This window comes from Hakea prostrata, chromosome 11, assembly GCF_041222555.1.
Source record: "Hakea prostrata isolate BN-2017 chromosome 11, UWA_Hpros_2, whole genome shotgun sequence".
Classification (NCBI taxonomy): Eukaryota; Viridiplantae; Streptophyta; class Magnoliopsida; order Proteales; family Proteaceae; genus Hakea; species Hakea prostrata.
The window spans coordinates 7368757-7395533 of record NC_142610.1 but is presented as its reverse complement, the minus strand read 5'-3'; the positions used below and the strand labels follow the sequence as shown (position 1 = coordinate 7395533).

Here is a 26777-nt window from a genome sequence, read left to right as displayed (position 1 = left end):
ATTGTACTCTTTTCATATTAGTCCATCATATGTTTAGGGGAAAAGTCTACCCATGAATATGTGCTCTCATGGATAAGATAGAACAAAATCCCAACTCAGTTGTCTCAGCAGCACCGACTTCCAAATTCCAGGTGATGTCAAGCATAGAACCTTTTTATTGGTTTGGTAAACAAATCAACCAAACTGACTTGGAAGTTGGAACATCAATGATGCCAAAGAAACAATCCATCACACATTAATCATTAGGAAAATTAAAAGCTACTTTCCATATTTTTTTTTTTCATTGAAACTTTAACTTTATGTAAGGGTTGGCACAAAAATTTTCAATGGCCCAACACATCTTTATGAGTCTCCAGTCAAATTATGTGGTTCATGAATCTCCAAAATTAATTATATGGATTGGTTTAAATCAACTTTTTTTTTCTTCTTTTTCACAGTATATGTACGGTCAAGATGGGCTCATGCCCAAATGGATGACAAATTCAGATTGTTTCTCCTAAAGAGATATACTCTGTACTTTTTCGATAATTGTTGACCACAAATTACAGGAACCTACATGATTAGGGTGATTGGATTATTTTTTTAAAATATTTTATTATGTTTTACTTGTGGACCTCATATAATTTGTGATTATAACGCTGTTATGGGAGATGATCTATACTCATGGATGATGGGCGTTGCTCTGCTAAAAAGATACGAGGATACGATGTAAGGCCTTGTTGGAGCCGAGTCTTCGAACTTGCTTTCTTTTAAATTTTCATTGATGGATCATGGGATAGTTCTTCACTTAAAGGAGGTAGATGATGCATCATGTGGGACTATAATGGTGGTTTTGTAGCGGCTCAAAGCAGATGTAGTCATAGTGCTTCAGCAACTTTAGTTGAACTTGAAGCAATTAGAGATGGCATTATTCTGGGTTCCTCTTTAGGAGCGGTTGATTTGCATATTCATTGAGACTGTTTATCTGTTGTTAGTGCTCGCCAGGGTCTCCACTCATATTTAGATTGAATGTGTCTCAGTTTAGTAGTAAATATTTTGAAGCGTTGTTCTTTCTTTTCTAGGGTTTCTTTTAGTTACATTCCTAGAATTCGCAATGGCTTTGCTGATTTCCTTGCTAAGAGTGCTTGCAGGTTATTTCTAGATAGATCTTGGTGGGGTATACCACATTTGTTTATTGTAGATTCCTCTTGTTTATATAGGTCCTTTGATCTAAACTCTTTCATTTAATATAATCGCTGTTTTTTGTTTTGGCAAAAAAAAAAACGGAAGTGATAGTTCTAGTCTTTTGTACTTTAAAATTTTTAAGTTAGCATCTATTTCCTAAGTAAATTGCCTGTTCATTAAAAGGTTGTACCAAAACTCTTTAATATATCACCAACCATTTATACATGGTAGACTCTTTTTTTTGCCCAAAAAAAAAAAAAAACTCTGACAAGATGCACGTTTACCAAAAAAAATTTAGCATATAATGCTATGAAATTTTAATTTTTTTTGTTGCATTTATCAATAAAAATATGGAAAACCTAAATAGTGATGTTTCACATTAAAAGCTTTCCTCATGTCTCATTAATGCGATTTGAAACATCTCAATCTTTACATGCAAAACTTAACTCTCCTTGTTATATAAGATCAAAGTACCAAATCATGTTCTCAAATGTTAATAATTCAAGATTCAATTTCAAAGATTACCAGCCAATCCATCCAATGCAAATTAGTAAATAAAATAAAAAATATATTTATTTGGGATACACCAAATTCAACTTGAAGTTGTTGATATTCTAGATAAAGATAAAAGGTGTAGGTTGGCCAAAATTGGGCCAAAATTTGAAGAATTTGAAATTCTTAGCTTTCCTTGTAAGGCTATTAAGAATAAAATACCACCTTTTAAGTCTAAAAAGTTGAACTAATATGAAAATCATGTGAAATGAAGTCAAATAAATTAATTTCAGACCCTTGGAGTTGTGAAGGGCCAAAAGTGATTTTTTATTATTTTATTTTATAAGAAACCAGAAAGGCACAGAGTGAGATCACATCATTAACTAATCCGATCCATAAAACTGAAAAGTGTGGTGAGCTGAGCATCCAGTGAAACAACAAAGCTCAACAAAAACAGAGAGTTGACAGGTGACAAAAGCCGGGTTCCTCAGATTTCCATGAAATTCAACAGAAAGACAAACACATCTTAATTTTCATTAATGCTCTCAAGCCCCACCACAACAGCTACCCTTTAGGCCTTCAAAATTTTTTAAGACATAATCGAATTAAAAGAACTTTCTGTTAATTTTTGAATTTAATCATGATTGTTGGGGAGAGGGTGGGTGAACCTCCTGTCATCTTGACCTAATGGTTGTTTTCAATGGTGGGTTGGATGAACTGATTTTCATTTGGCTCATTTTCAACTAGAAATGATGAATTAATTTCTTTTGATACGGGAGTTTTCGACCCGATTGGCTCAGATCCAGGCGGGGCTTAACATGTCATATAGTCGGGACAATTACCAACCAACTTGATCAAGGCGTTACATATGCTGGATTTACTTGTGATACGGGAGTCTCCTACCCGACTGGCTCAGACTCGGGCGGGGGCTTAACATGTCATATAGTCGGGACAATTACCTATCAACTTGATCAAGGCGTTACATATGCTGGACTTATATGGCAACCACTCTCAATATGGAAGATCAACTCAGTAGCTGATTGAGCGGGACCAACGAAAATGAGGCATAATCCCAGGAGAATCAACAACTCTCGTCGGGTAAACTTACCAAATCAGTAAAAGGTAACACTTACAGTATAAAAGCAAGGACTCGCCCCTCCAGTAAGCATCCAATGCATTCTGAATATAGTTTTGTGTAGCTCTTGCATGAGACCTTAATCTGTTCACTATCTGACTAAGCCATCAGAGGCGGTTGTCCGTCAGACGAGCCGCCCAGCGTCTAACCCTTTTTTTAGGACTCATCGTCCCAAGAACGAGAAGAGGTTTAGTTGGGAGCAACGATATAACTGTGTCACATCAGTTTGGGGTATCATTTTTAAACAATACATGACTATAAATAGATTTTTTTATATTTTAATTATTTGATGTGACTCGTAAACATGTGCCATTTATTTATAAAGAAATGACATTCCATTTTCTTATTATTAATGGACATGATAAAATTTTGGATGAAGAGTAAAGATGTAGATTCATATTGCATGTAAGGGTGTTCAAGGTACCAAAATCATACATTAATATCGAAATTAGCCATATAAAATTATGTCATATCAAACTGTTTCGAAAAATAGTATAGCATGATTTTACAAAATGGTTTCTAATTTGATAAAGTATGTACCAATAGTATGTACCAAATCGGATACCATTTCCTTACTTTACCATTTTGCACCCTTTTTTTTTGTTGTGGTATCATATTTGTTTGTACTACAAACAAACATACCATATTCATACAATTTTTATATGGGAAGGTGGTAGCTGAACGGATGGGTGAATCTCTTAGCTAAACGTTTCTAAATATTTACCATCAGATTTGGTAAACTAAATCTAAATTTTCGAACAATATTCTTAATTTTCTCTTTTATTTATGAGTTAGTTATGTTAACCTTCTATCACCGGTTGTCATTTAAATGACATTAAGTTTTAAAAAAAAAAAAAAATAAAAAAATAAACAAACAACAGAGCCTTTAACGTTAAACTTCTATCACCGTCTCTTTGGAAATGGTACAAGAAGAACAGCAACGCCAAAAATATAAAAATAACAGCAGTGGTGGAGGTTGTGGTGGTGGTGGTAGTAGTAATGGGGGAGGTCGTTCTTCCAAGAAGAAAATCCCACAAAGAGGTCTCAAGGTTGCCCGACTAAAGAAGATCCGAGCAGCAGAAGGACGTGGTTCCTGGCGTGTCTCTCCTTGTTTTGTTATTCCACTCCCTCCTCCTCCTCCTTCTCACCAATCATCTTCTTCCTTGCTTTCCCTGCATCTTTAATTGATATAGCTTCTCTATTTGGAAGCTCTCTTATGGTTCTTCCAACTCTTGATCCGTTGGTTCCACCACACGTTTTCCTGCTCCATGAATTATTTTCGTGGTGAATCGGTGTTGCTGCCGGTGGTGCATTGGTGTTGCCAGAGGTGGAAAGGGAGACAACAAATACCAAAAACAGGAGAGAGAAAAGTAAGGGATGAAGTGGTTAAAATCCGGTGGAGGTTACTCGACTTTCTCCAGTAAGTTAACCAAAAAAAAAAAAAAAAAAACTGGCAATAACCGATGATGAAAATTACCCGTAAGTAGTGGGAAAAATCTAAAACTTTAATGAACGGTTCAAACTTAATGCTATAGATTTAACGGTAAGATCTCAACAAGTGTTCAATAAAGTCAATCTACACATCCGTTCAACTACACTTTAGCCTTTTTATATTGTTCTCATACTGTTTACATATAAAAACCACATTCCAATTTTCATATTGATTTTCCATACTATTTTCATATTGCACAAATGTGGATACAAAAGCGGTTATCGTACGGTTTCAGTTTTAGATATTGAGTTTCTGTACCATAGTGAATTACCAATACTATTAAGTTTTACACCCTTAACAATGTGTACCGTTTTCTAAAGCCGAAGTTGTGCTGCATATCGTATAACACCATACCAATCAAAATACGATATAACTTCAGTATAACATAACTGTACAAGGATACTGTAATTGTATAGATAAATTGATATGAATGAACCATACCACATTTATTTTGTATTGGATATCAAAACCATTTTGTATTGATGTGAGATAAATTCATTTGGTATCATACCAAATACTGCTTTCGAACTAAATTGAAACCCTTAATGAGGAGGCATAATAGTCATCAATCAAGGATTTAGGAGACATAAATTAACATATAATCACGATTGTCTACTCTTGAGAGAAGAAGATTCCGCTACCCTAATGCTCTGTTTGCCATACATTTAGGAGGAGAATTTACTTCTAAATACTGACAATGGGGACTCTTTCCTAAATTTTCAATGGATGGGGGTTTAAATAATTGTATCCTCTAGCTTCAGACTGAATTCATTTGCAAAACTTGTGTGTCTACTCCTTTTCCTAATAATCGATAATGTGATGAATGTCCTAATCATAGTTTGATGAATCGATATCGAGTTTGGTAAATCGACCAATTTTTTTTTATATTGATGGAGACCAATTTAAGATATTAATTAACCATGGTAAATATTAAGCAAAATTAGTTTTTTTTTTTTTGAAAAATGATATAAAAAAAAATCAATATAGTTCCTATTTTCTGAATATGCTTAATCATTTAAAACAACTTACTTGAGTCTATAGATTTCAAAATTTAAGATTCAAATCTGCTTCAAACTCTGAGTCATGGTCGGAAACTTGGTTAGTTTGAATTTTGAATGAAATTTCTAGATTTATCCTAAAAATATTTATTGAATTATGGTTCAAATTTTACGCTTTGATAGTGGGGTGAAATCTCGGATTTCACCCACCCATAAATCGGTTGTAGGTAAAATGTGAATCTCTAGATTTCATAAATCTAGAGATTCACACAACCAAACAGGTAAAAATCTCCCATTTGTGAATCCAAAGATTTCAAATCTCTAAATTCGCGTAACCAAACAGGCCCTAAAACAACTTATTGAGACATGAGGTAGTTATATTGGTCTTATTCACCAGAGTCTAGATATTTTAAGTGATAAAAGGGACATGGTTAGTGTTAGGCTCTCTTTGGTATATTTCAAATTTATGATTAGTTGACCAATAAATATAAATAGATATATTCGGTATAATTTACGGTCCTTATTTCTTATACATGTATCAGATCAATCTCAACCTATTAATCCTATTTTGCCAATATTGATCCAATTCAATCAATATCGACTGATATGTTCCAGGAGTGTGAACCATGACATAAAGATGAATGATGCGACTGAGAATATTCTCGAAGAATAGAAGAATGGGCAGTAGCGTTTGTCAAAACCGTTTGTTCTTTTATTACTTACAAAAGAACCGGTGAGAAAATGGGTCTAAAAGAATTACTTGTGCAAAACATGAAAGATACGTTCGTTCAGGGGATCAGAAACTTGATACAATGGTCCTGATGGTGAAGGTCTCTCAGACCACCCCACCTCTATGGCTCCACCCTTACTCATAAGGATGTTGCTCTCTTATTTCAAAATAAAAATAATTCTTAAATACTTTTTGGGTAGAATAATAATCTTTTAATACAAAAACATGTATAAAATAGATTATATACAAACTAATCTTCCAAAATAAAAAAATTTATCAAAAACATATGAAAAGAACATCACAAGAGTGACTTAAAAGGGAGAAGACCTCAAAACTTTTTAGGGTTTTGTTTTGTGAACCCTAAAAGAGTGGGTGGACCATCTTAGGGTTCTTCACACTTTATGCATCTTTGGGTAGAAGGAAAAGGTGGGAATATAAGAAAAGAACAAGAGAAGAGAACGAGATAATACGGCAAAAGACCATCACCTACTCTCACCACCCCTGGCCCTAAATTTGATCAAACTGCCGTGAAATATTTCTGTTCTTGACAAAACAATCTCCTCTGGAATCTTTTTTGTTTGGAAACTGATAAAAGGCTACTTGACTCCTCTTTGGCTCTTAGGGCCATTGCTTTCTCATCAAATCTCTAATTTTCTGACCTTTTCTCATTTGGTTTTCTTAGGAGTGAAGTGTGGGGAATCAACCACTATCGTCCACGTGGATTTTTTTATTCATGTTGGCGTCAACTTTCATCGGCAAAGATACAATTTCATTTAGTTGGAATAAGACTGAGTTATTATGTTATCGAAATATGTATCGATCAACTTGAATTTACTTCAAAATGGATTTTCTAACCTTGCAATTCTTCTTATTACCGTGCAATTGAAGTCATATCGACATGATATTAGGACCGGTAATGTACAAAGCCCGATACAATCGAACGTACAGTAGAAACGATACGATACCGGCCGATACTAAAATAAGTTTTTTTTTTTTTAATTTTTTTGGGCATACCATGGTTAAAGATGAAAACCTTGTTGCCATCTGAGTTTCTGTCCATACATCTTTTCCTTTTCTTTTCCCTTTCAACTTTCCTTAACTTGAGGGGAAGTACATGAAAAAGGTACTGAAGATATTTACAGATTTGCCCCTAAAGTGACTCTTGTGACTCCCCAGCATGCCACCTGTAACTGCTTTGAATTTCTGGTCTTTACCACATATAGTCCAATTGATTTGATTTCAGAATTACTAAAATAGCCTCTCAATTCTTAAGGATTTTCTTCCCTTTCTATAAACAAATTCATGAAGTGAGAGTTGTGGTGTACATAAGCCAATCAAATAATTTCAATTTATAAATGAAGCATAATAGTCAATTGTTTGAATAAAACATAATACTTCAGGAAAAAACGAAATAATGTGTCGTCAAATCATGGTTTTAGTGCACAACATCTGGAGAGATAACATCGACAAAAAAAATGAATTGGGTATAAACACTGACAATATTAGATATACACTTGTTAATATTTTTTAACACGAGCGATATGATACGATACCTAGACCATGACTATGCTTTATAGGTTTAAATATTAAAAATTTTCGTTACCCAAAAAAGAATTATAAATATGTGTACATATTTCTTCATGCTATACAATAATATATAAATAAATTTTTAAATAAAATAATTTCCCAAAAATGTTCCTTTTGAGGCTTGAGGGTAAAATCGTCCTTGTGAAATTAACAGTCAAACATTTTGAAGGTTGACCATGTCACGTTTGTAAATCTTCTGAAATCTGAGGCTTATTTTGCTTTGCTTATCAACAAATGAGATCTTTTTTCCAATAAGAAAAGGAGTTAAGAGGTCCAAGTGAGAGAAAGCTCTTAGTGGGCCCTACCTCTTAAAAGGCTTCTGTATGTTTTTGCTTTAAAAGTGAAGCAATCCCCCACCAGACAAACCTTTCCTTTGCTTTCTATATGGCCAACGCCGCCGCCGCCACCACAACCACATGTTCCACCACCATTACCACCGCCGGCGGTGGTGGCTCAGCTAAAAAACGGCGAAAACAAACACTTGAGGAGCACCAGGCTCTAGTACCAGGGTTGCCTGACCACCTTGCTCAGCTTTGCCTCTCGCTTGTACCACCTTCTCTTCTTTACTCCGTCAGCCACTCATGGCGCCGCCTCATCTACTCTCCCATTTTCCCTCCTTTCCTTTCTCTTTACACCCTCTTCCATTCCTCTTCCTCCTCCAGCGCCGCCGTAGGCGGCGGCGGAACAACTAGAACCTTCTTGGGTCGAAGCGAAACTCATCAGTTTCAATCCAACCCTATTGAGTTTTTGTCATTTGATCCCATTTCTTCAAAATGGAGTCGACTTCCTCCTCCTCCATTAGATCCCCACCATGGTCCTCTCCTTCTCCGCCACCCATCCTTCCTATCTCGCAACCTCCCAATCCAATCAGTTTCTGTTTCCAACAACCATTTAGTCCTCTTGGCTGCCACAAACCCCAACCTTCTCCCGGCACTCTGTCACCCTCAAATCTTCGACCCAGAATCCAATCAGTGGTTCATCGGCCCACCATTCTCCAGCCCCACGGCGGTGGTGCGCCGCCGGATCCACCGACGGCACACTCTTTATGGTCAGCGGTGTGGGTTCTCATTATAACCCAGAAGTCGCGAGATCTGCAGAACGGTGCAACTTGAGAAACAGAGAGTGGGTTTGGGAGAAACTTGCGTCCTTGAAAGATGGAAGGTTCTGTAGAGATGCTGTGGAAGCAGTTGGGTGGAGAAGGAAACTCTGTATGGTGAATCTCAAGGGGAATGCTCCTAAAGAAGGAGCTATCTATGATGTTGAGAATGACCGGTGGGAAGAGATGCCGGAAGGAATGGTTTTGGGATGGAATGGGCCGGCGACGGCGATGGAAGAGGAAGTGATATATGTTGTTGATGAAGATAAAGGGCTGTTGAAGAAGTATAACCCAGAAAGAGATTCTTGGGAGAGCGTGATTCAATCTACCCAACTCAGAGGAGCTGCCCAGATTACTGCTGCGAGTGGCAAGATCTGTGCTGTGAATTCAAGTGGTTTTGGTATTGTTATAGTGGATTTGTTGTTCCCACCACCAAGAATCTGGACTTTGGAGACACCGCCGCTGCTGCATACACTTTCCGTTCACATATTGCCAAGAACAAGTTGGCCGGAGGTGGAGCAAGCATGCTAACAATGAATTTACTCCATCAGCCATGAAAAATGAAAATTTTCTTTTTTCTTTTTCTTTTTCTTTTTGTTGTTTCTGGGTGGGTTTTCTCGTTATCTTATTCAAAGATTTTTAGCTTTCAATGAACAAAGAAGAAAGACTCATGTAGTCATGTTTCAAATTTAGTAATGGAGATGTGATTAAATTATTAACTGTATGTGGTGGTGATTGCTAAGTGACAAAAGAGCTCTTTTCAGTGATTCTTTCCAAATTTTTAATGTCTGAAAGCAGTTTGTTGAAATTATTCGTTCCCAGAAAGAACTGATTGCGTGTCGGTGTGTGTTCTCAATAACATCAGAAAATGCCAGAAAGCATTGATAATTCCAACTCACTGAACGAATATTAATATTTTTATGGGCCATGCTTAAAAAAGCTGTAGGCGACACGATTGTTTCGAATCTGGATGAACTCCCGAGGAGATCCATTGTGAGGGTCCCTCATTGCCGTGTAGTAGACAAAAATGCTTGTGTGAACATATGTATATTTTATAGAGAGAGACGGGCAATAGGAGACAATAAACTGTAGAAATCAGAAACAGATAACAAAGAGTTCATTAATAAAACGGCAGTTCCTACAGAAGCTTATACTATAGCTATACGGCTAAAGACCAGAGACACTGCAACAAAGCAAAAAAGATGAAGTGAACACAACCCAGAAGGAAGAAACTTTTCTACAGTTGAAGAGAATTGAAGACATGATGGCTGGCAACGAAGGGTTTTTAGCAGTTTAGCTTTCAGAACTGTCAGTGATCTCGCTGGTAGATGAGAGATTCTCTTCCTGAATCCTTTTGAGTTCTTCATATGCCCATTCGAGACCGGGGCAGTAATGGAGAGGGGGATTAAACCTGGTGTCATCAATGTCGGGTGGCAGAAATGCTCCATTCTCGACTAAGAATTTGATTGCTTCCCTTTTTCGCTCCTTGGCAGCATTGTGTAGAGGCGTCCCTGGTTTCCAAGAGAGAATGAAAGAGAATTATTATTGATAAGAATGCACAATGAGAAAGGAAACACTTCCGGATAACAAAGGAAAGAGCAGTTTCAACACTGTTCCTCCTATAACCAAAATGAACTTAGGGGAAGAATCTTATCCTCAAAGAGTCCAAAATATAAAGCTTCACAACATGCCACTATCATTAGCCAACTGTAGTAGACAACAATCATAATATCAACCCCACATGGATGAGCCTCAAAGGTCAAATCATAAATTTCATGTCACAACATTATTCAATCTCCAGTAAATGCATACCTACCTTTTGTTGGAACTTGGAATTTGTGGTTCAATGTGGATGGTGGAGGCAAGCAAATTACATGGTTCAAGGAATTGGATGGAATTGAGGATAAAATTGTAATAAAAAACTATTCTTCCAATGAAAAGATTGGTAGACACAGATACCCATTATGAATCAGTGTTACCACATGGAAGATAAAGCTCAAAACATGACTAGTATAATCAGCAGGCAGGAAGACATGAACCGTCTAATCACTGATCTTTATAGGAAAAGGTATTAGAGTTCGGTAGGACAGTACATGCCCCACAACACAGGGACCACGTTTGGCCCCTTAACAGGGTCAGCCATATGGGAATTATATATGCATGTCATCCATGTGTCTACACAGACAACATGTGATTCAAAAAATCAGATCAAACTGGTCTGTCTCCATCATAGGTCCAAAACTCGGCACCAATTATCCGACTTCTTGATAAGTTTTTTGCTGTTGTAAGCTGTGGTTTAAACCACAAAACAACCATTGGATAAGAGATGCCTATTAGGAGATAGAACTACCATATTTGTGAAAACTTACAGCCACATGCGCCCTTGGTTCTTGCATCTATGTTTGCTCCACGCTCAAGCAACTCATCCATGACTTCGACGTGGCCACCATTTGCAGCAAGGTGGAGAGGGGTCACCCCCTGTGACTTTGGGCCACATGCAGCAACATTAACATCCATTCCTTCATCCAGAAGTCGCTTCACCTACAAACGGAAGACATGCTTTTAGACACCAGCCAATCATAAGACAATCGTTACAAACAATCAATAGCTCAGTTGGTGGCTTGCTACACCCCCCAAAAAAGACCCACAAAGGAAAAGAAGAAGAGGGAGGTCAAGGGATCAATTCTCCTGAATTGCATGTCGTGCCAAAAGGCAGATTATTGGCTTCTCCTCGCTCTACCCCTTCCCACTCTCTGTAATTTAGGATAGACAAAAATTCTTAGGATGAGTTGTTTGCTTCCCACCCCCCCCCCCCCCCCCACCCCCCCCCAAAAAGTGCAACAATTTGCTGAGATACTTTGGTCCAACATGGTTTTCTGGCTGAACACATTGGTCTCCAACCCAAATAATTGAATTATTGTGCCACCTATTATTCATTAAAAGCAGGTCCCCCCCCCCCCCAAAAAAAAAGGGGGGGGGGATTTGTTTTTTATGGGTTTTGGGGGGGCGGGGCGGTTTGTAGCCTTTTGGTTGGTTCTCTTTCGCCATCACTTGTGTTTATCTCCTTCGTCTTCTTTCGGTCCCCACCCCAGTCTATTAATATCCATTATGCTTGACGGCTCTTGTTGGGCCATGGCTCGCTCCCTGCTTCTCACTCTCATTCTTTAGATCCTGCTTGGTAGCCTGGGAAAGCGGCCAAAGTTTTGCTGATAGGTTGCCAAAATTAACAATACACCACATTTTTTGTTTCGAGAAGACAAATGATCTCAAATGGGGTCACCTATAGTTCATGTGAGAGAGTGTGTTTTCTTAGGGGGTTTGGAGTTGTTGCAAGTCAAAGGAAAAGAATTGTGGGTGTCTGCTCCCCAAAGATGGAATGATTTTGACTGAAATAATGTAGACAAACTTCAGTTACAGACCTTAAGGTTGCTAGGGTTAGTTTAGGATTTAAGTCATGGAGGTGCTGTGGGTTGAATTTGAATGAATTCTGACGCCAAATTTGAGCTGTAGCACGGCCCATAGGAATTGGGGTCTCCAAAAATGAAAAGTGGAAACTAAAAGGCGAAAGAAAAACAGTTGCAGGAGAGGATCTGGAATATTACTCAACAGAGATTCACATAAGAGCTCCCTCGAATATGACTTACATATCCAAGTGGTGAGTCAGAAAAATGAAAGAATTTTTTTTGATAAACAGAACAATGAAAGACTAACAGTTACACAAGTACGCCACGAGCTGACAAAATAACAATTTATCTAACATGGGCAAATTGTGCATGTGAAGTTGGTCGCAGGAGCTACACTATGTGGAAGGTCAAGGTGCAAGACAAACCCTACACTTGCTGCCTAGCAGCATGACAGTGCGCTTGAGCTGCCCCGCTAATTAGATAATTTCGGGGGGTAAGGACATTTTGGCAATTCTGCCCAGCCATGATAAGACAGTCTAGTCCTAATAATTTTCAGTTACGCCAGTAGTCTATCAATTTGAATTATAAGAAGCAGCCCATGATGGGAAGTCCATGTAAGGGTTACATTATAAAACCCGCGTACATGTGAAGAAATGATCAAAAGGGCTGTATTTGCCAGAGAATTGGGAGTTCCTATCGTAATGCGCAACCACTTGATGGGAGAATCTGCAAATACAGGCATGGGGAAAGCGATAATAGAATGTGGATTCAGAGGTCAGAACTGGTGACTCCTATGAAGGTTCACCTGTAGTGGTAGATGGGGGCAATGGTACGGCTTCAGAGATCCCTGATGGTTGGAACAACTACCATACCATCGGAAGAGGGCTCCCAAAACAAAAAAGCCCCTTAGGTTGCTCCGTAAGCTACCCAGATGGTGCCTGCCCTGACCAGACAGAGAAAGCAGCAGTTTTGCGAGCCAGCCCTTATCTATTTTTAAGCTGTTTCCTAGTTGTACTCGTAGTCCTATTTTCATTAGGGCAGTTGTAAGGCTATAAATAGTGCACCTTCACCCCAATTTTTCCCAATCATTCGACAGAATAGAAGACAGCTTGATTATCAAATAAAATTATCGGCTTTGCTGCTTAGAATTATCGTCAATCAGAATAGTGTTCTCATCCAGGGTAAAGAATCTTCACAAGTGTTTTGAGTTAAGGCACTTTGTTTCTACCCAAAAAAGATATGAGTTAGGGTCCTTTCTGAAGTCAAGCAAGGATCCTTCATTGGTTGTGGATTTCAACCAACACAAGCCATTTCAGCTACTCCAAAGATCAAGACAAGGCTTCTCCCATCACCTAACTGGCAGCCAGTATTCCCCATCCCTATTCTCTCTTCCACTTTAATTTCTATTTGATTCCCTTCACCAACCAGAAATCAAAAACCTTGCATATCCATAACCAGCCATCAGAATCACATCAAACTACAGTAACATAATCCCCACACTACCATTAACCTTCAATCAAAGTTAAAGCAGATTGTAACAGCCAATCACTTGATCTTAAAAGTTCTTGGTTTCCAACTCTCTTTTCAAGATTCAAAATTTGAGACTTGAAAATTCGAGATTTTCCATATTTCATAACTTAACCCAACTTGGCAAGCATCTCCTAGGTATCCCTAGATAGGTTCAATCCAAGTTTCAGCATAAACAGAGAACACTAAAACCCCCAAACTCGTCTCATGGATTTACCCCTACATGTAATGTCTAAGTTTTACTCTAAGAACATAACATGAGTAGCATTTGGATGAAGAATCTGATTATGGTCTTCACTAAATCATAACACTTGCATTTTCCGTAAACCATCAAATACAAGGCCCTCTGTGTCAAGCAATCTATTCTTGTCTCTGTGAAGTTAAGAGTTGTCTTGTGTTTCTTGCTTTAATGTGTAGATACTCCCATATTACCAAATCCTACACTTCTTCCAATATCTATTGTAGAACCAAAAAGCATCTTCCTCGAAACTGAACAACATGCCTGACTAAGGCTTGCTCTCAACATCTTCACCTGACACTTCCTCAAGGATCCTCGATTGAATAGGATCAACTAGGCCCTAGTCTTCTAGGATCTCAACTCAAAGAGTATGGTTTTAGGATTTCGGAGTAGTTCCTTAGGGTATACAAGAACATAGATTATAGTGGTTGGAAAGGGGTGAAACTTTAGGAGAAGTCAGGCATAGTTTTTTTTTCAACACTTTACCTATTTCTCAAAAATCAGTACTGAAAATCATTTTGGGTCAAAATGCAACATTTTGTAACCAATAAAAATAGATTCTACAGTAACAAATATGTGTGGCATATCTTTCTAAAAAAATGATTTATAAAGGCCTTAGAACTTGTATTGAAGCTCTTCCAATACCTAATAAATGTTAGATCATCCAATCAATAAACCACACAAAACTTTATATTCAAAGCCACTGAAAATTGCCCCTGGGATGACAATAATCCTCTAATGCCCTCAATGATCCTCTATATCTTCACCAGGATCAGCAGCAACCCACATTACTAGAAACCTTAGAAGGGTGAAAAAAACAAATTACCTAGTCTAATATAGAGAAACAACAAACTAAACTGCTAACCTGAAATTTCTAATAAAAAAGGAGTTTTTTACGTGTGGGTCCCCTTAGTAGACCTCAAACTAATGTTGGATCCCCTTAGTGTAATATATTACGTGTGGGTCTAACCAAACTAACACCGTTAGTCGCCATTAAATATATTCAAATTTCAAGCGTAGAGGGACCAAAATGCCCCTCATGTTATTTCCTACATTGTGTTATTATGATTTTTTTAAAATTTTTTTTGAACCATATAACTAATGCTTAATGACCAATTATCTCTTTTTTAAACCATATATTAACACAATGTATTAAATAACCTGAGGGGCATTTTAGTCCTTATATGTTTAAAATTTGAATATACTTAACGGTGGCTAACGGTGTTAGTCTACTTAGGACCCACACGTAATATATTGCATTAAGGGGATCCATACATAAAAAACTCTAAAAAAAAGAGAAAGGAGGAAAGAAAAGAAGAAAGATAAGATGAAGAACATCAAACAAGAGATGCAACAGTAAATCAAGCTAATGAAGTGAGACAAGAGACAGCAAAACAAATCAACAAAGTAAGATTATGAGACAGCAATTAAACCTTAACGATGTGAATGGTGAGGCAGCAAAATCAAACAGAGAGAGATCATGAAACAGAGGACAAATCTATTGAAATCAATACAGTGAAACAGCACATGAAAATATTGAAACTAGAATGGAAAGCACAGCAAAACAAACTAAGAAAAAACAGCAGCCAAACAACAAACAGAAGATAGTGAAGACAGCAGCAAATCAATGAAGATGGATCATGAAACATCAAACAAACTACCTAAACTATATGGTGGAACATCAGAGCAAACCTGCAACTAAGATGCTGGACCAGCAATCGAAAATACCAAGACTAAACATGGAGTAGCAATTGAACAAAACCATCTGAAACTAGAAAGGGTAGATCACCCCTCATGCTCCGTATCGGCACAGCTGATCCCGTTGCTCTTGCCCCATAGTTTCCTACAAATGCAGTAGGTAAAATCCCAACATGTGGTCTTCCTTTGTCAGAAACACGCTCCTATAGGAATAGGAATCATGTTGTTGTCAAACCTAACTAGAAAAGATATTCCATTTTAGAGGGCTATACGGTTGAATTCACAATATTCTAGGGTGGAATTCAGAATAGCTTCTAGCTGTGAATCCCGTGGATGCACTTCTAGCACAATGGTGACAACCTCATAGGTAGAGGCAGTAAGTCCAAGGAGGTCTTGGGTTCGAACTTCTATACCTCCACACCTCCCCCACCCCCACCCCCCAAAAAAATATCCAGCTGCAAATCCCCAAGAAAAAACAAATGAGCCTCTCAACCACAGAAGATTATTTTGTATAGCTGAATGATTTGCTTTTTTGTTAAAGAACACAAACATCATTGAATGCTGTTGTACCCCATCAACAACAATAAACAAAACTCGAAATTCAACTTATGTCTCAAATGATCAATTACATTATATTTATAGCCACAATGGCTGAAATAGTTTCAAACCCAAACTAGGACTTAGAATTAGCGACTGACTTCAAAGTAGAATCCTACACTAAAAAGGATAGGTCCAGACCGATCCTTAATGTGTTAGGTAGCCTAAAGTAACCTGTAGCCACAATGGCTGAAATAGTTTCAAACTCAAACTATGACTCAGAGCTAGAGACTGACTTCAAAATAGACTCCTATACTAAAAAGGAAAGGTCTACACTGATCCTTAACGTGTTAGGTAGCCTAAAGTAACTTGGACAAGTAAAACAATAAAGGAAAAAGATTCTAATGAATCCATTTCCCCTACTTTCTACTGTGGTTGTCAAGGCTACAACGCGAGGCAACACGACAAATGGCAACGGAAACCAAGTTGACATGGACACCAAGCAAGGCAACAAGGCGATAACAATTCGCCTTGATCCAAAGATGTGCCTAGGTGGAAGCTTTGACAACCATGATTTCTACCCATATTTTAGGCCCACCAAATGACCAATTAATAGATAAACCCATGGAATTAAAGGCTGAATACATATATGATTCCATCCTAGATTATTCCGAAGGAAAGACCCCAATTGGTTGACTTTGCATCACTCTAATTCTCAATTTAGTGTCAAACTGGTTTTTGCAAGAAAAAAAATATATAAGCCAAATTAAAGCAAGCAAATAGTGTGTAGCCACAACACATATATGATATAAAGCAGGGATCTAGGGTTTAGTTATTGATGCAAGCCCTACATCCAAGGTTCACCCTCAGTATCATAATCAAGTGAACAAGCAGTAAACTGGGATTTAATAACCTTGTAAGTCGATCATATAAGGTATACAACAGTAATGTAGGGCTTGGTATAGTCATCATTATGGTTTCTAGAGGCCTAGAATGAATTAGGGTTAGAAGATAGGGTTCATTCAGGCTGAGTCAGGCTTGGAAGATGAGAAGGTATGAATGACGAAGATGAAAATTAGGTTTTACTAGGGCTTGGGGGGGAAAGGAAGGACATAATTGGGGATCGAGGGGAGGGTAAAGGGATGGGAGTCTAGTTCCTAATTGGATGGAATAAAGATTAGGGAGATCTAAGGGTTAGGATCTAGGTGGAATTCAGGTTTTATGAATTCTGGACATTGCTGAACTGCCGCAAGGAAGAAGAGAGAAGAGAGGGCCTGGGGAGCGAAGAACCAGGGCTGGGGGAGGGGGTAGCGGTGCTTTGCAGGGTTTGGGGGGAGGGGGCTGTAGTTGCAGGTTCTGGGGTTTGGGGATCGGATGGCTGCGGACGGGAGGAAATAAAAGGGAAGGGGCAGGGCTGGGGAGTGTCTTACACTGGAACAATGCAAGGGGATTCAAGGGCTTCAAAATTCTGCAGAAATCTCACACAACAGCCGGAAGCTCCCTCTTAGGGAACACATGATTCCTAAACTTTGCTCCTTCAAATCTCAGGTCGTATTTACCAATCATAATCTGATTTCTTTACAAGTAATGGGATATATTTATAGCCTTTGGGGAGGAACTCACACTAAGACTCAAAAAGTAAATCAAATATGTGGACTAAAGACTCAACATTCACACAACAGTCCTATCATAACTCACCCTAGGATCATCCAAATTGAAAAATAAAAGTATATGTGACTCCAAGATGTGTCAGTAGCTAGGGGAATCCCTTACTCCTTCGGGATCCTAACCTAACTAGGACTCTTCAATAACTTGACAAACAAGGATTCAAATTCAACACCCTAAGCCCTATTTCAGCTCTGATTCTGGTTCACATCAATATAAGTTACAATAATATTTGTTCACCTTAGAAGAAACAACAAACTTTGATTACTAAAGCATAACTGATACAAATGCAACACCAAATTAGGCTCTTTTTCTGGGGTAGGCCTAGGGTTGGGTCACATAAATATTGGGCCTTCTTTGATGGGTTTCCTTCATGATCAGCCAACTTATTGGAACTAAAATAAGAAAACATAAGTTGAGTACGAAAATTCCCAATATTTACCCTTTTCTTGTCTAGTCCTTATTAGGGTTGATAGATATTATTTGACGAGTTCTTATTACAGCTAACATATTTTATTTAATTAGTCCTTATTGAGGCTGATGCATTTTATATAATTAATCCTTATTAAATTGATGGGGAGTCCTAGTAAGGATTGAACTATTAAGTTTGAGTTGTTTTCTTTAGTTGTCAAGTACTATTTTAACTAGGAGTTTAGTTGCAAGGCTATAAACAGCCAATCATTGATTTAAACAAAAGACCCTTGATTATTTTAGAACATCAGTTCCGCTACCTAGTCTCTTGTTCTCCTTACTGTTCTTATTTAGCATGGTGTTCTCAGCCATTGGGAATTTATGCCCAAGCATTCTAAGGTTCTTTGTTAAGTCAAGTAAACCATTCCTGCTTTTTCACAAATCAAAACAAGGCTAACCCTAGGCATCTAGAACCCAAAACTACATCTTATCTTCTCCTATCACCTCTTTTCTTATTAATTTTTGGACTTCCTAAAACCCCTAAAACGAGAGACTACATTTACTCAAATTAACTAGCCACTCAAATCCAACAAAACTTGGAGGAACATATTCCCATGTCATTACCAATATTCCCTCCAAGCTTAAAGCCATTCCAATATTCCTAACCCTAAAAACCAGCAAGGTTCTTGTATTTCTGTACTTCCAAAACCCTACTATATCTAGCAAATTTACCCATGGATCATCCCCAAACCCGGGGGATCACCCACCTACATCATTAGCTACATTCTCTCCAATCTTCATCCTATTCTAACACCCAAAAACACCAATTTCCAAAACTCAAAAAGGTCTACCTGAATCTCCCTACTCTGAGCACATATAAAACCCAACCTAATCTATTAGAAGCTGAACCTAATCGTCCCAGATGAGATAACCAAGTCATCATATATCAAGCAATATCTATCCTTACTAGCAAAATCATCCCATAATAACCCATATAACAAAAACGCCCATAGCCATACCCAAGAATTCAACAAACCCTTTCTTATACCCATTTGGGTTAAAATATCTTGATTAACTAGCACCCGTTCATTAGAGGCTACATCCATGTTTCAAGTCCACCTATGATTTAGACCAAAATGTGTGTTCAAATGTTGTTTCAGATATTGGAATTAGCATTAGAAAATCAAATAGTACTGGTTTTGAGCCCAATGAGGAGCAAATACAAAATTTTCAAGCATTAAATTGATGTTAACCATGGAAAGATAAGGTAGTCATAATAAAAATTTTCCTAAGCAGAATGAACAACCAATGCATAAAAATCCAAAAAGAAGCCAATAATAGAAATGTACAATTCATCAGATAGCTCTAATGATGCATATCCAACAGCAAATTAGATTCTTTTTCCTAGGAAAAGGCCTAAGTAGGTTTACTACGTATTAGGCATTCATTTGATGGGTGTTCCCTTATCGTTGGTGCAGGTAAATGGACCTAAAATTGATTACGAAATTCCCATACTGAGTTTTATTAGTAAATTCAATTTTCAGTTCAGGGCGGCATAAACTCTGCCAGCTTTAAGTCAAGGCCAAGTAATCTTTACAATAAATTACACGTCGGTTTTTATTTATGGTTTTAAGTATCCAAGTCATGTCTTCTGTAGGTGTCCTAGGTCTAATAGGTTTTTGAGTACAATTTCTTTCTGGACTTTATTTCCTATTCCTATTATGAGTTACAAGGCTCCTTAGCAATCTATTTATAGCCCTTGAGGAAAGAATACAAGGACAGACTAATTAATCGATACCTGCTTCAGCCTGTGCTCTTACTCTTTCGAGTGTCTTACAAATCTAGGTACTGCCTGATTAATGTTAGCCTTGGTAAGGAGCATCCGAGATGAGTTCTATTTAGGGTTTTTGGTGAAATCAAGTCCAGATCCCATTGTGGTCAAGGATCCAACCTACACTGATCCATCCAGCTCCTCCTCAATGCACATAAGGCCCCTACATCAAGGTAAGCTATCAAACTTCCCCCAATTAAATAAAATATGCCCCTAACTATCCGATATCGGTGCTTGCAGCATGTTGAATTGGGTGTAGAATAATCTATGGAACATGATATTCGCAACACAAACTCAATGCAATGGGACTGGCTAGCTTTTCAGGCCACACGGAGTAACTCTCTCATCCAAGGGATAGCAATGAGGAGAAAAATGCCCAAAAGGATGCTCATAACTTAAAATAGTCTAAAGTTGTTTGAGTCACCATCAACAGCTGCATGTTCCTTTAAAATCAATATCAACAAACATAAGTTCCCCCCCCCCCCCAAAAAAAAAAATTTCACCAAGACAAGCCAATGCACCGAATAATAAATTAATACAGATATAATAATAATCACAGCAGTGAATTGAATGGCTTCTAAGATCAACCTTATTTGTCAAAGAATCAGAGTCTTATTAAAGCTGCTAATTGACACTTGACCCATTAGTCCATGGAAAAATCTTATTGAAAGGAAAAACAATAGGACTACACCCAGTGCTAAGTGTTATACGTAAGCCCATAACTTATAAAGACATTCTGACTTGCTAAGCTTGTCATAGCAAGCCAAAAATTTTGCACACTGCAAATAAGGCCCAAATTCCGTGAGTCATGCAGAGGATACATAAGAAATACGTAACAATTGATTTAATTACACTTTGAAGTCTGAGTGTCTGACACAGCAAATCAATTAATGTGCTAGCTGTCCAACAGCCAAATGGCTATATCGTCATCCCATGGCACAAAAATATAGGCTATCTGATAAGCTTATCAAGAACAGACCTTCCAAACGAGTAGCCCCTATGTATGTTTCAATGAAATCTGGGAATAAACTATTACGATTGAGAAACTGACCTCCTTAAGATCACCTTTCCGAGCACCGACGTGGAGCATAGTCCACCCACGATCATCCGTCCCAACAGAGGACCTGGACCTAATAGAGCGTCTGCTTCGCCTAAGCGAAACCACCTGTTGTGGCATGATATAATCCAGATTTAACTTGAACAAGAACACAAGAAGTCTTCCCGACAAAACTTCTAATCTCGAATGAATTTCTCAGATCAACTTCAAAGTCGCCAATATATATTTAAATCCGACTAAATCCCAATTCTGGTGGAATAAAGATAACAATGAACAAAATAGACGGATTTACATGTTATCAGCAGATTCACCCCTCCACGAACGATTAGCGAGAAGCGGAAGCCATGCCGTATGGTGCAAAAGGATTCAAACCAGGGCCAAAAACACGAAGATTAAGAGAAATCGATATCAAAGCAGCTACGAACCAGAATCGAGTAGGGAAGGAGATGATCATTATTGAAGCTCTAGCTTTCAATGGAAGAAACCAATCGCACAAACAATTATTAAAAGACAAAGAAATCGGAGGTAAATGAACTTATATCGGAGAAATATCAGAAGGAACTTGAACAAAACCCGGCCGCAACATGGATAAAGAACAGAGACAAAACCCTAGAACTCAAGAAATCTCGATAGAACTCTCAAATGAAGAAGCCACGAAGGAATAATTTGCTCGCCAAGCGTCAATTTATAGTTGACACTTGACAAAGCAACTAGCAAGCGCCCGCATCACAAGGGAGAGCAACCGGTGGGCCTAACGCCAAGGCCCACTGCTGCTTGTAGGCATCAGATGCTTTGTCTACCCATTGGAAAACCACATTTTCTTTTTTTTTGGGAACTATGATGGTTACATGAATTAAGGGATTTGAAATAAAATAATATATCAAAAAAAGAAATTTCTATGGATCCGTGGTTTAAAAAATTAATTGTTTGATCAGCCTCAAATCAAGATGTTCATAGAGTTTCGTTAGATTACTCTGCATGAATCCACAAATTTCATGTATTTTATACTTACAGTGGAATTCATGGATTTCACCCAATACCCAAGAATAACTTAATTCACATTTTTAGGCTATGATTCAAGGAATGTTTTACAATAAAAATATATATAAATCTCTGATTTGTGAATCCAAAGATTTTAAATCACTGGATTCAAATAACCAAACAAGACTCACACTTGAAAGTGTTATTTGAGGCGGGGGATTTCATTCCTAACCCTGAGGCGATTCGAAATCTGACTCCTACTTGATAGTGTTGGTTTTTTTAGGGCCTGTTTGGTTACATGAGTCTAGAGATTTCAAATATCTAGAGATTTCAAATCTATGGAATTATAATTTATAAAATTAGATGTTTGGTTGTCGAATGAAATCTGTGGATTCATCTTAAAAAACTATTTGATTGACATGATTTTTGTAAATGTGCAAATATACAGTTTTTTTGAAATCTCTAGATTTCACCCCTTACCCATAAATCTACATATTCACGTTTTTAGTGTAAAAAGGTGAATCTCTAGATTTCATGAATCTAGAAATTTTTACAACCAAACGGGTATAATTCTCAGATTCATGAATTCAGAGATTTAATCTCTGGATTCATGTAACCAAACAGGCCCTTAGTGATTGAGCCAAATTTGGAGTCTATATTTATTTTAAGCAAGTATTTCTTACATCGCCAATGGTGGATTAGTAGAGTGGTTAAAAGCCCAACTTCCCACGGGGAAGTTCTGGGTTCGCACCCATTCGGCTACACCTATATTAGTAATATTCCCCCACCTTATATATAAACTCTTCAGATTCAAAAATTCAAAAAAAAAGAAAAAAAAAAAAAGAAAGAAAGAAGAAGAAGAAGAAACATAGAAGTTTGATTTCTTACATCGTTTTTAGATTCTAACATGTGGCCCTTGGCGAATAAGGAAAGTTCAAACCTTCTTTTCATATGTTCATCAAATTATACGGCTATGATGATAAAGACTCTTGATGCAACCATAGAAGTTTGATTTCCAATTAATGGATTATTGTTGATTGATTGGATGATAGAATTTTTATCATTATAATTAGACACTATGGGTTCTGTGTACAACTCCTAAAATTTATTGAATGATGTTTTTGCATTTGATTCTTAGCTTTTTTTTTTTTTTTTTTGCTCAAAAAGAAATTATTCTTTTACATAGAGAACTCGAGAAAGATACAATCTATAGGATGAAATTCAGATGCAAGCCTTCAACAGAAGAAAAAGGAAAAATTATCAACATCTTATGATAAGTTATCTACTCTAGAAGGAGCAATTACCTCCCAATAAATAAATAAATGTTTTTTTTTTTTTAACAAAACGGGTATGTATTATTTTCTAATGGACTCAAATTGTCATATATTATATTATATTATTATATAAAAATATGTTTTTTTTATATAAATATTTTTCATGATTATTATGTTTTTTTAATACTTTTAGTTTTTTTATTATTTATTAATTTATTTTTTCTCCTAAAATTATCCAACCCTTTAAAGTTTTAATTTCTTTTATTACTAAAAAATCTTGCATTAGTAGCGAACATGTAGATTTTATGCTTGTTTTTCTTGCTCCCACTGTAGGTCTCTCTTACGATTTTGCTGGCCTTGCCCCACGTCGGTGCACGCCTCGGATTTAAATCTGAGTTTTTTCATTAAATCCTCACCATAGATATTACCCATGTGCAACAAAAATGCTTTTAAGTGATGTTCACTCGGTTTACTTGCTTTAACTCGGACCAGGAAGGTTCAAGCCAAACCAAACCATCATCTTCTTCCCTGTGTAATTGCTCTCAACCAAAATCCAGATTGAAGTTGAAGAGTCATCACGTACAATCCCATCGTTCTCCAAGATCCATGGATTGACTTTCCTTGTTTTCTCTCTCTTTTTTTTTTCTTTTTTCCTGTTAATCTCCGCATTCCTTCTGCTTGCAGCGATTGATATCCTGCGTAACTCTTTCTTAATATTTGTTGTGTAATTTAAATCCCATTGCAGATCTTCTCTCTTTTCTCTCGCATTTTAAGGTCGATCTAGGGGTCCAATGTCTTTATAATGTAGCGCTGATGAGACCCATTGCTAGGCCAAGTGTTGTACTTGTTAAGAAGAGATAAAGGAAAGTCCTGAACGTTTTAATGCTAGGAGCATTGATGCTGCTGATATCAAGCTTTTGGACTGTAATGTGCAAATAGAATCTGTGTGACAATATGGCACCAACAGCGATAATCTTGTACACGCAAAGCTCCCACATCAATCCTTTTCAATAGAAAAATGCACCCAGCATTGAAAATGATAAGAGGAAGCAAATAAATGAAGAACAACTCATCACTGAAATTAAGTATGCTTGAGCTATGGCCTTTACTGATCAACAGGACAACAGATCCAACACATAATCCCAGAAGAAGAGCAGTGGTGGACTCGTTAGCCCATCGATTCTCCTCAAGGAGATGACCAATCACGATACAAGCCCGTGTAGGGTGAAAAAAACGGAGTGCAATAACAGTTTTCTTCCTTGCCGATGGAGGAAGAGCCCGACTCAGGGGAGAGAGTGAAGGAACAGAGCAAAACTCGCCATCATCATCTAGTTTTAGATGTCCGGAGTTGATTTGTGCATTTGAATTTCCGGTCCTTCGCTGGGCATGGAAGATCAAATTTTGTGGCTCATAACTCCGATCGGCGATGATTCCTTGCCAGAGAGCTTATAGAGAAATAGGATCTTAAAGGAAGATCAGTTCAGTAATATTATTTGCGGTGGCTCCCGTGGATATGCGCATCGAGATGTCTTTCTATTCCTTCGAAGCCTTTAAGGTCCTGGCCGAGAATTACCCGAATGTCGATGAACACCCATTGTTGAGAAAAGAGAAGCTGCAATGTTGGAGAGTTGAATCAGTTGGGGTGAAGAACGATGGGATTGTTCGTGATGGCTCTTCAACTTCCCATCTGAATTTTGGTTGAGAGCAATTACACAGGGAAGAAGATGATGGTTTGGTTTGGTTTGAACCTTCCTGATCCGGGTTAAAGCAAGTAAACCGAGTGAACATCACTTAAAAGCATTTTTGTTGCACATGGGTCATATCTATGGTGATGATTTAATGAAAAAACCCAGATTTAATCTTCACCGTATTACTATCTTGCATTAGTAGCGAACACGTAGTAGGCACTTTCTGCTGCCAAGCAAAATCCCTCTTCAGCTAGCACTTGCAATCAGTTCAGGACCTATTGCAAAGTTTTTTTTTTTTGGTAAAATTCCAAAGTTCTTACTTAATCCTTTAACATTATATGGATCTCATTGAGATTCTTAATATAAATTTTTTGGTTGCATCACTAGACACGAGAAAATCAATGCAAAATCACTCAATTAATTTTCTTCAGGTTTGGTTTCTTGCATTGCTTGAGTTTATTTAGCCATCCAACCTCTACCACCCTAGACTTATGGCTCTCCAAACAATCCTCTTGTTACCATTGTTAGAACATGACTCAGCGATTGAAGAATTGTTAACTATAAAGAGAGTGGTATCTCTATATTTAAGGCTAGCATGAGCTTACCTAGGACCATGGATTCAAATGTTGTAGGCACGATGTGATGAAGCCTTCCTTGATAGTTTATTTATTTTTGTTTGATTTCATAATAATTTCTTTCTCCGGATGGCAGGTTTGAATATTTTATTAATAAACTTTTCCAAAAAAAGACTAAAGAATTAAGCAATTAATAAGTTTCTTAATAACTTATCTTAATCCATTTACCTAACTGAAAACCCTTATGTATATTGTATATTAGATAAGAATCTTAGACGCTTAAGCAATATTAATGCTACTATAACACTTCTTTGAGCAAGATGCCATTGGCAATGGATCTTTGCATTTTTGGGTATTAGTCGGTGATTGTACAAAAGAAAAGGAAGCGAATGCCCAATTAATGATGAACTGACGATCTCTAAAACTTTTAATATCAACGAATTTAGAGAGGTAACAATCACCTTTAACAACACCAACTAGAAGAGATGCTTCTCTAGAATTTCGGACTAAATCCTCTACAATGTGGTCAATTGAGTGCTAAATTGTTTATATGATAATTCAAATAGATGAACCCAAAATAAAAATAAAAATTCTTTTTTTTTTTGGTAGAAAAACTTTAAGAAATTGACATGCAATTTAAAAAATTTTGACACTATTTTTGAAGTTGCAAGAGTTTCTTGCTTCATTTATGGATTCTTTAGTTTTGGTCTTTTTAATCCAAATCCAATATTGACAAACAATATAATTGACGTGCAATTACACATTCAGAGTTTACTAGTGAAGAAAAATATAGAATAACTAAAGAAAAGGGGACTTAAGTATATTTGAACTACATTATGGCTTGGTCATTTATAGACTGTTTATTTATAGGATAAAAGGAGGTGAAAAGGAAAATTGATGGGTGCCATATATTTTGAGGTTTAAGGATAATAAAGAAAAATAAAAAAGATAAAAGGATACAAATTTTAAGGTTATTTTGGGCGCTTTTGATAACGTTCTTAAAAAACGTTTTTAGCATTCTTTTGTTCTTTGGGAATGGAAGAACGGGCTAGAGGTGTTTAATAAAATGGTTCGTTCTTCTGTTCTTTAAGAACGAACCAATCAGAAAAGTGTTCTAAAAAACACTTTTTGCAGAACATAAAAAATATGTTTTTACCAAAAAATAGAAACAAAAGTGATAAAATTAGTTCAAATTGA

At 37.2% G+C, this 26777-nt stretch overlaps 2 protein-coding genes across 2 annotated transcripts; one reads left to right on the top strand and one right to left on the bottom strand.

The window, feature by feature from the left end:
- Positions 1–7982: 7982 nt before the first annotated feature.
- On the top strand, positions 7983–9455 carry KUF1 (KAR-UP F-box 1). Its single transcript, XM_089139100.1, is given in 2 exon segments — positions 7983–8594; positions 8596–9455. Coding segments are annotated over 2 exon segments (1242 nt in total). The 3' UTR covers positions 9226–9455.
- Positions 9456–9698: 243 nt separating this feature from the next.
- Positions 9699–21730, bottom strand: LOC148999850 (phytochrome-interacting ankyrin-repeat protein 1-like). The gene is made up of 3 exons (XM_089139534.1): positions 21057–21730; positions 11064–11235; positions 9699–10205 (listed from the first exon to the last, which is right to left on the bottom strand). Exons 1-3 carry the CDS (start codon positions 21180–21182, stop codon positions 9988–9990), a joined length of 516 nt encoding a protein of 171 aa, XP_088995660.1. The 5' UTR covers positions 21183–21730; the 3' UTR covers positions 9699–9987.
- Positions 21731–26777: the final 5047 nt, after the last annotated feature.

What these genes read in the sequence shown, in the direction of transcription:
- LOC148999850 (XM_089139534.1), bottom strand. Translation starts at nt 21,182, where the DNA reads ATGCCACAACAGGTGGTTTCGCTTAGGCGAAGCAGACGCTCTATTAGG. An exon ending in GGAAAGGTGATCTTAAGGAG is followed by an intron (nt 11,236 to 21,056) that starts GTCAGTTTCTCA and finishes TTCCGTTTGTAG; the next exon opens with GTGAAGCGACTTCTGGATGA. An exon ending in AACCAAGGGCGCATGTGGCT is followed by an intron (nt 10,206 to 11,063) that starts GTAAGTTTTCAC and finishes CTTGGAAACCAG; the next exon opens with GGACGCCTCTACACAATGCT.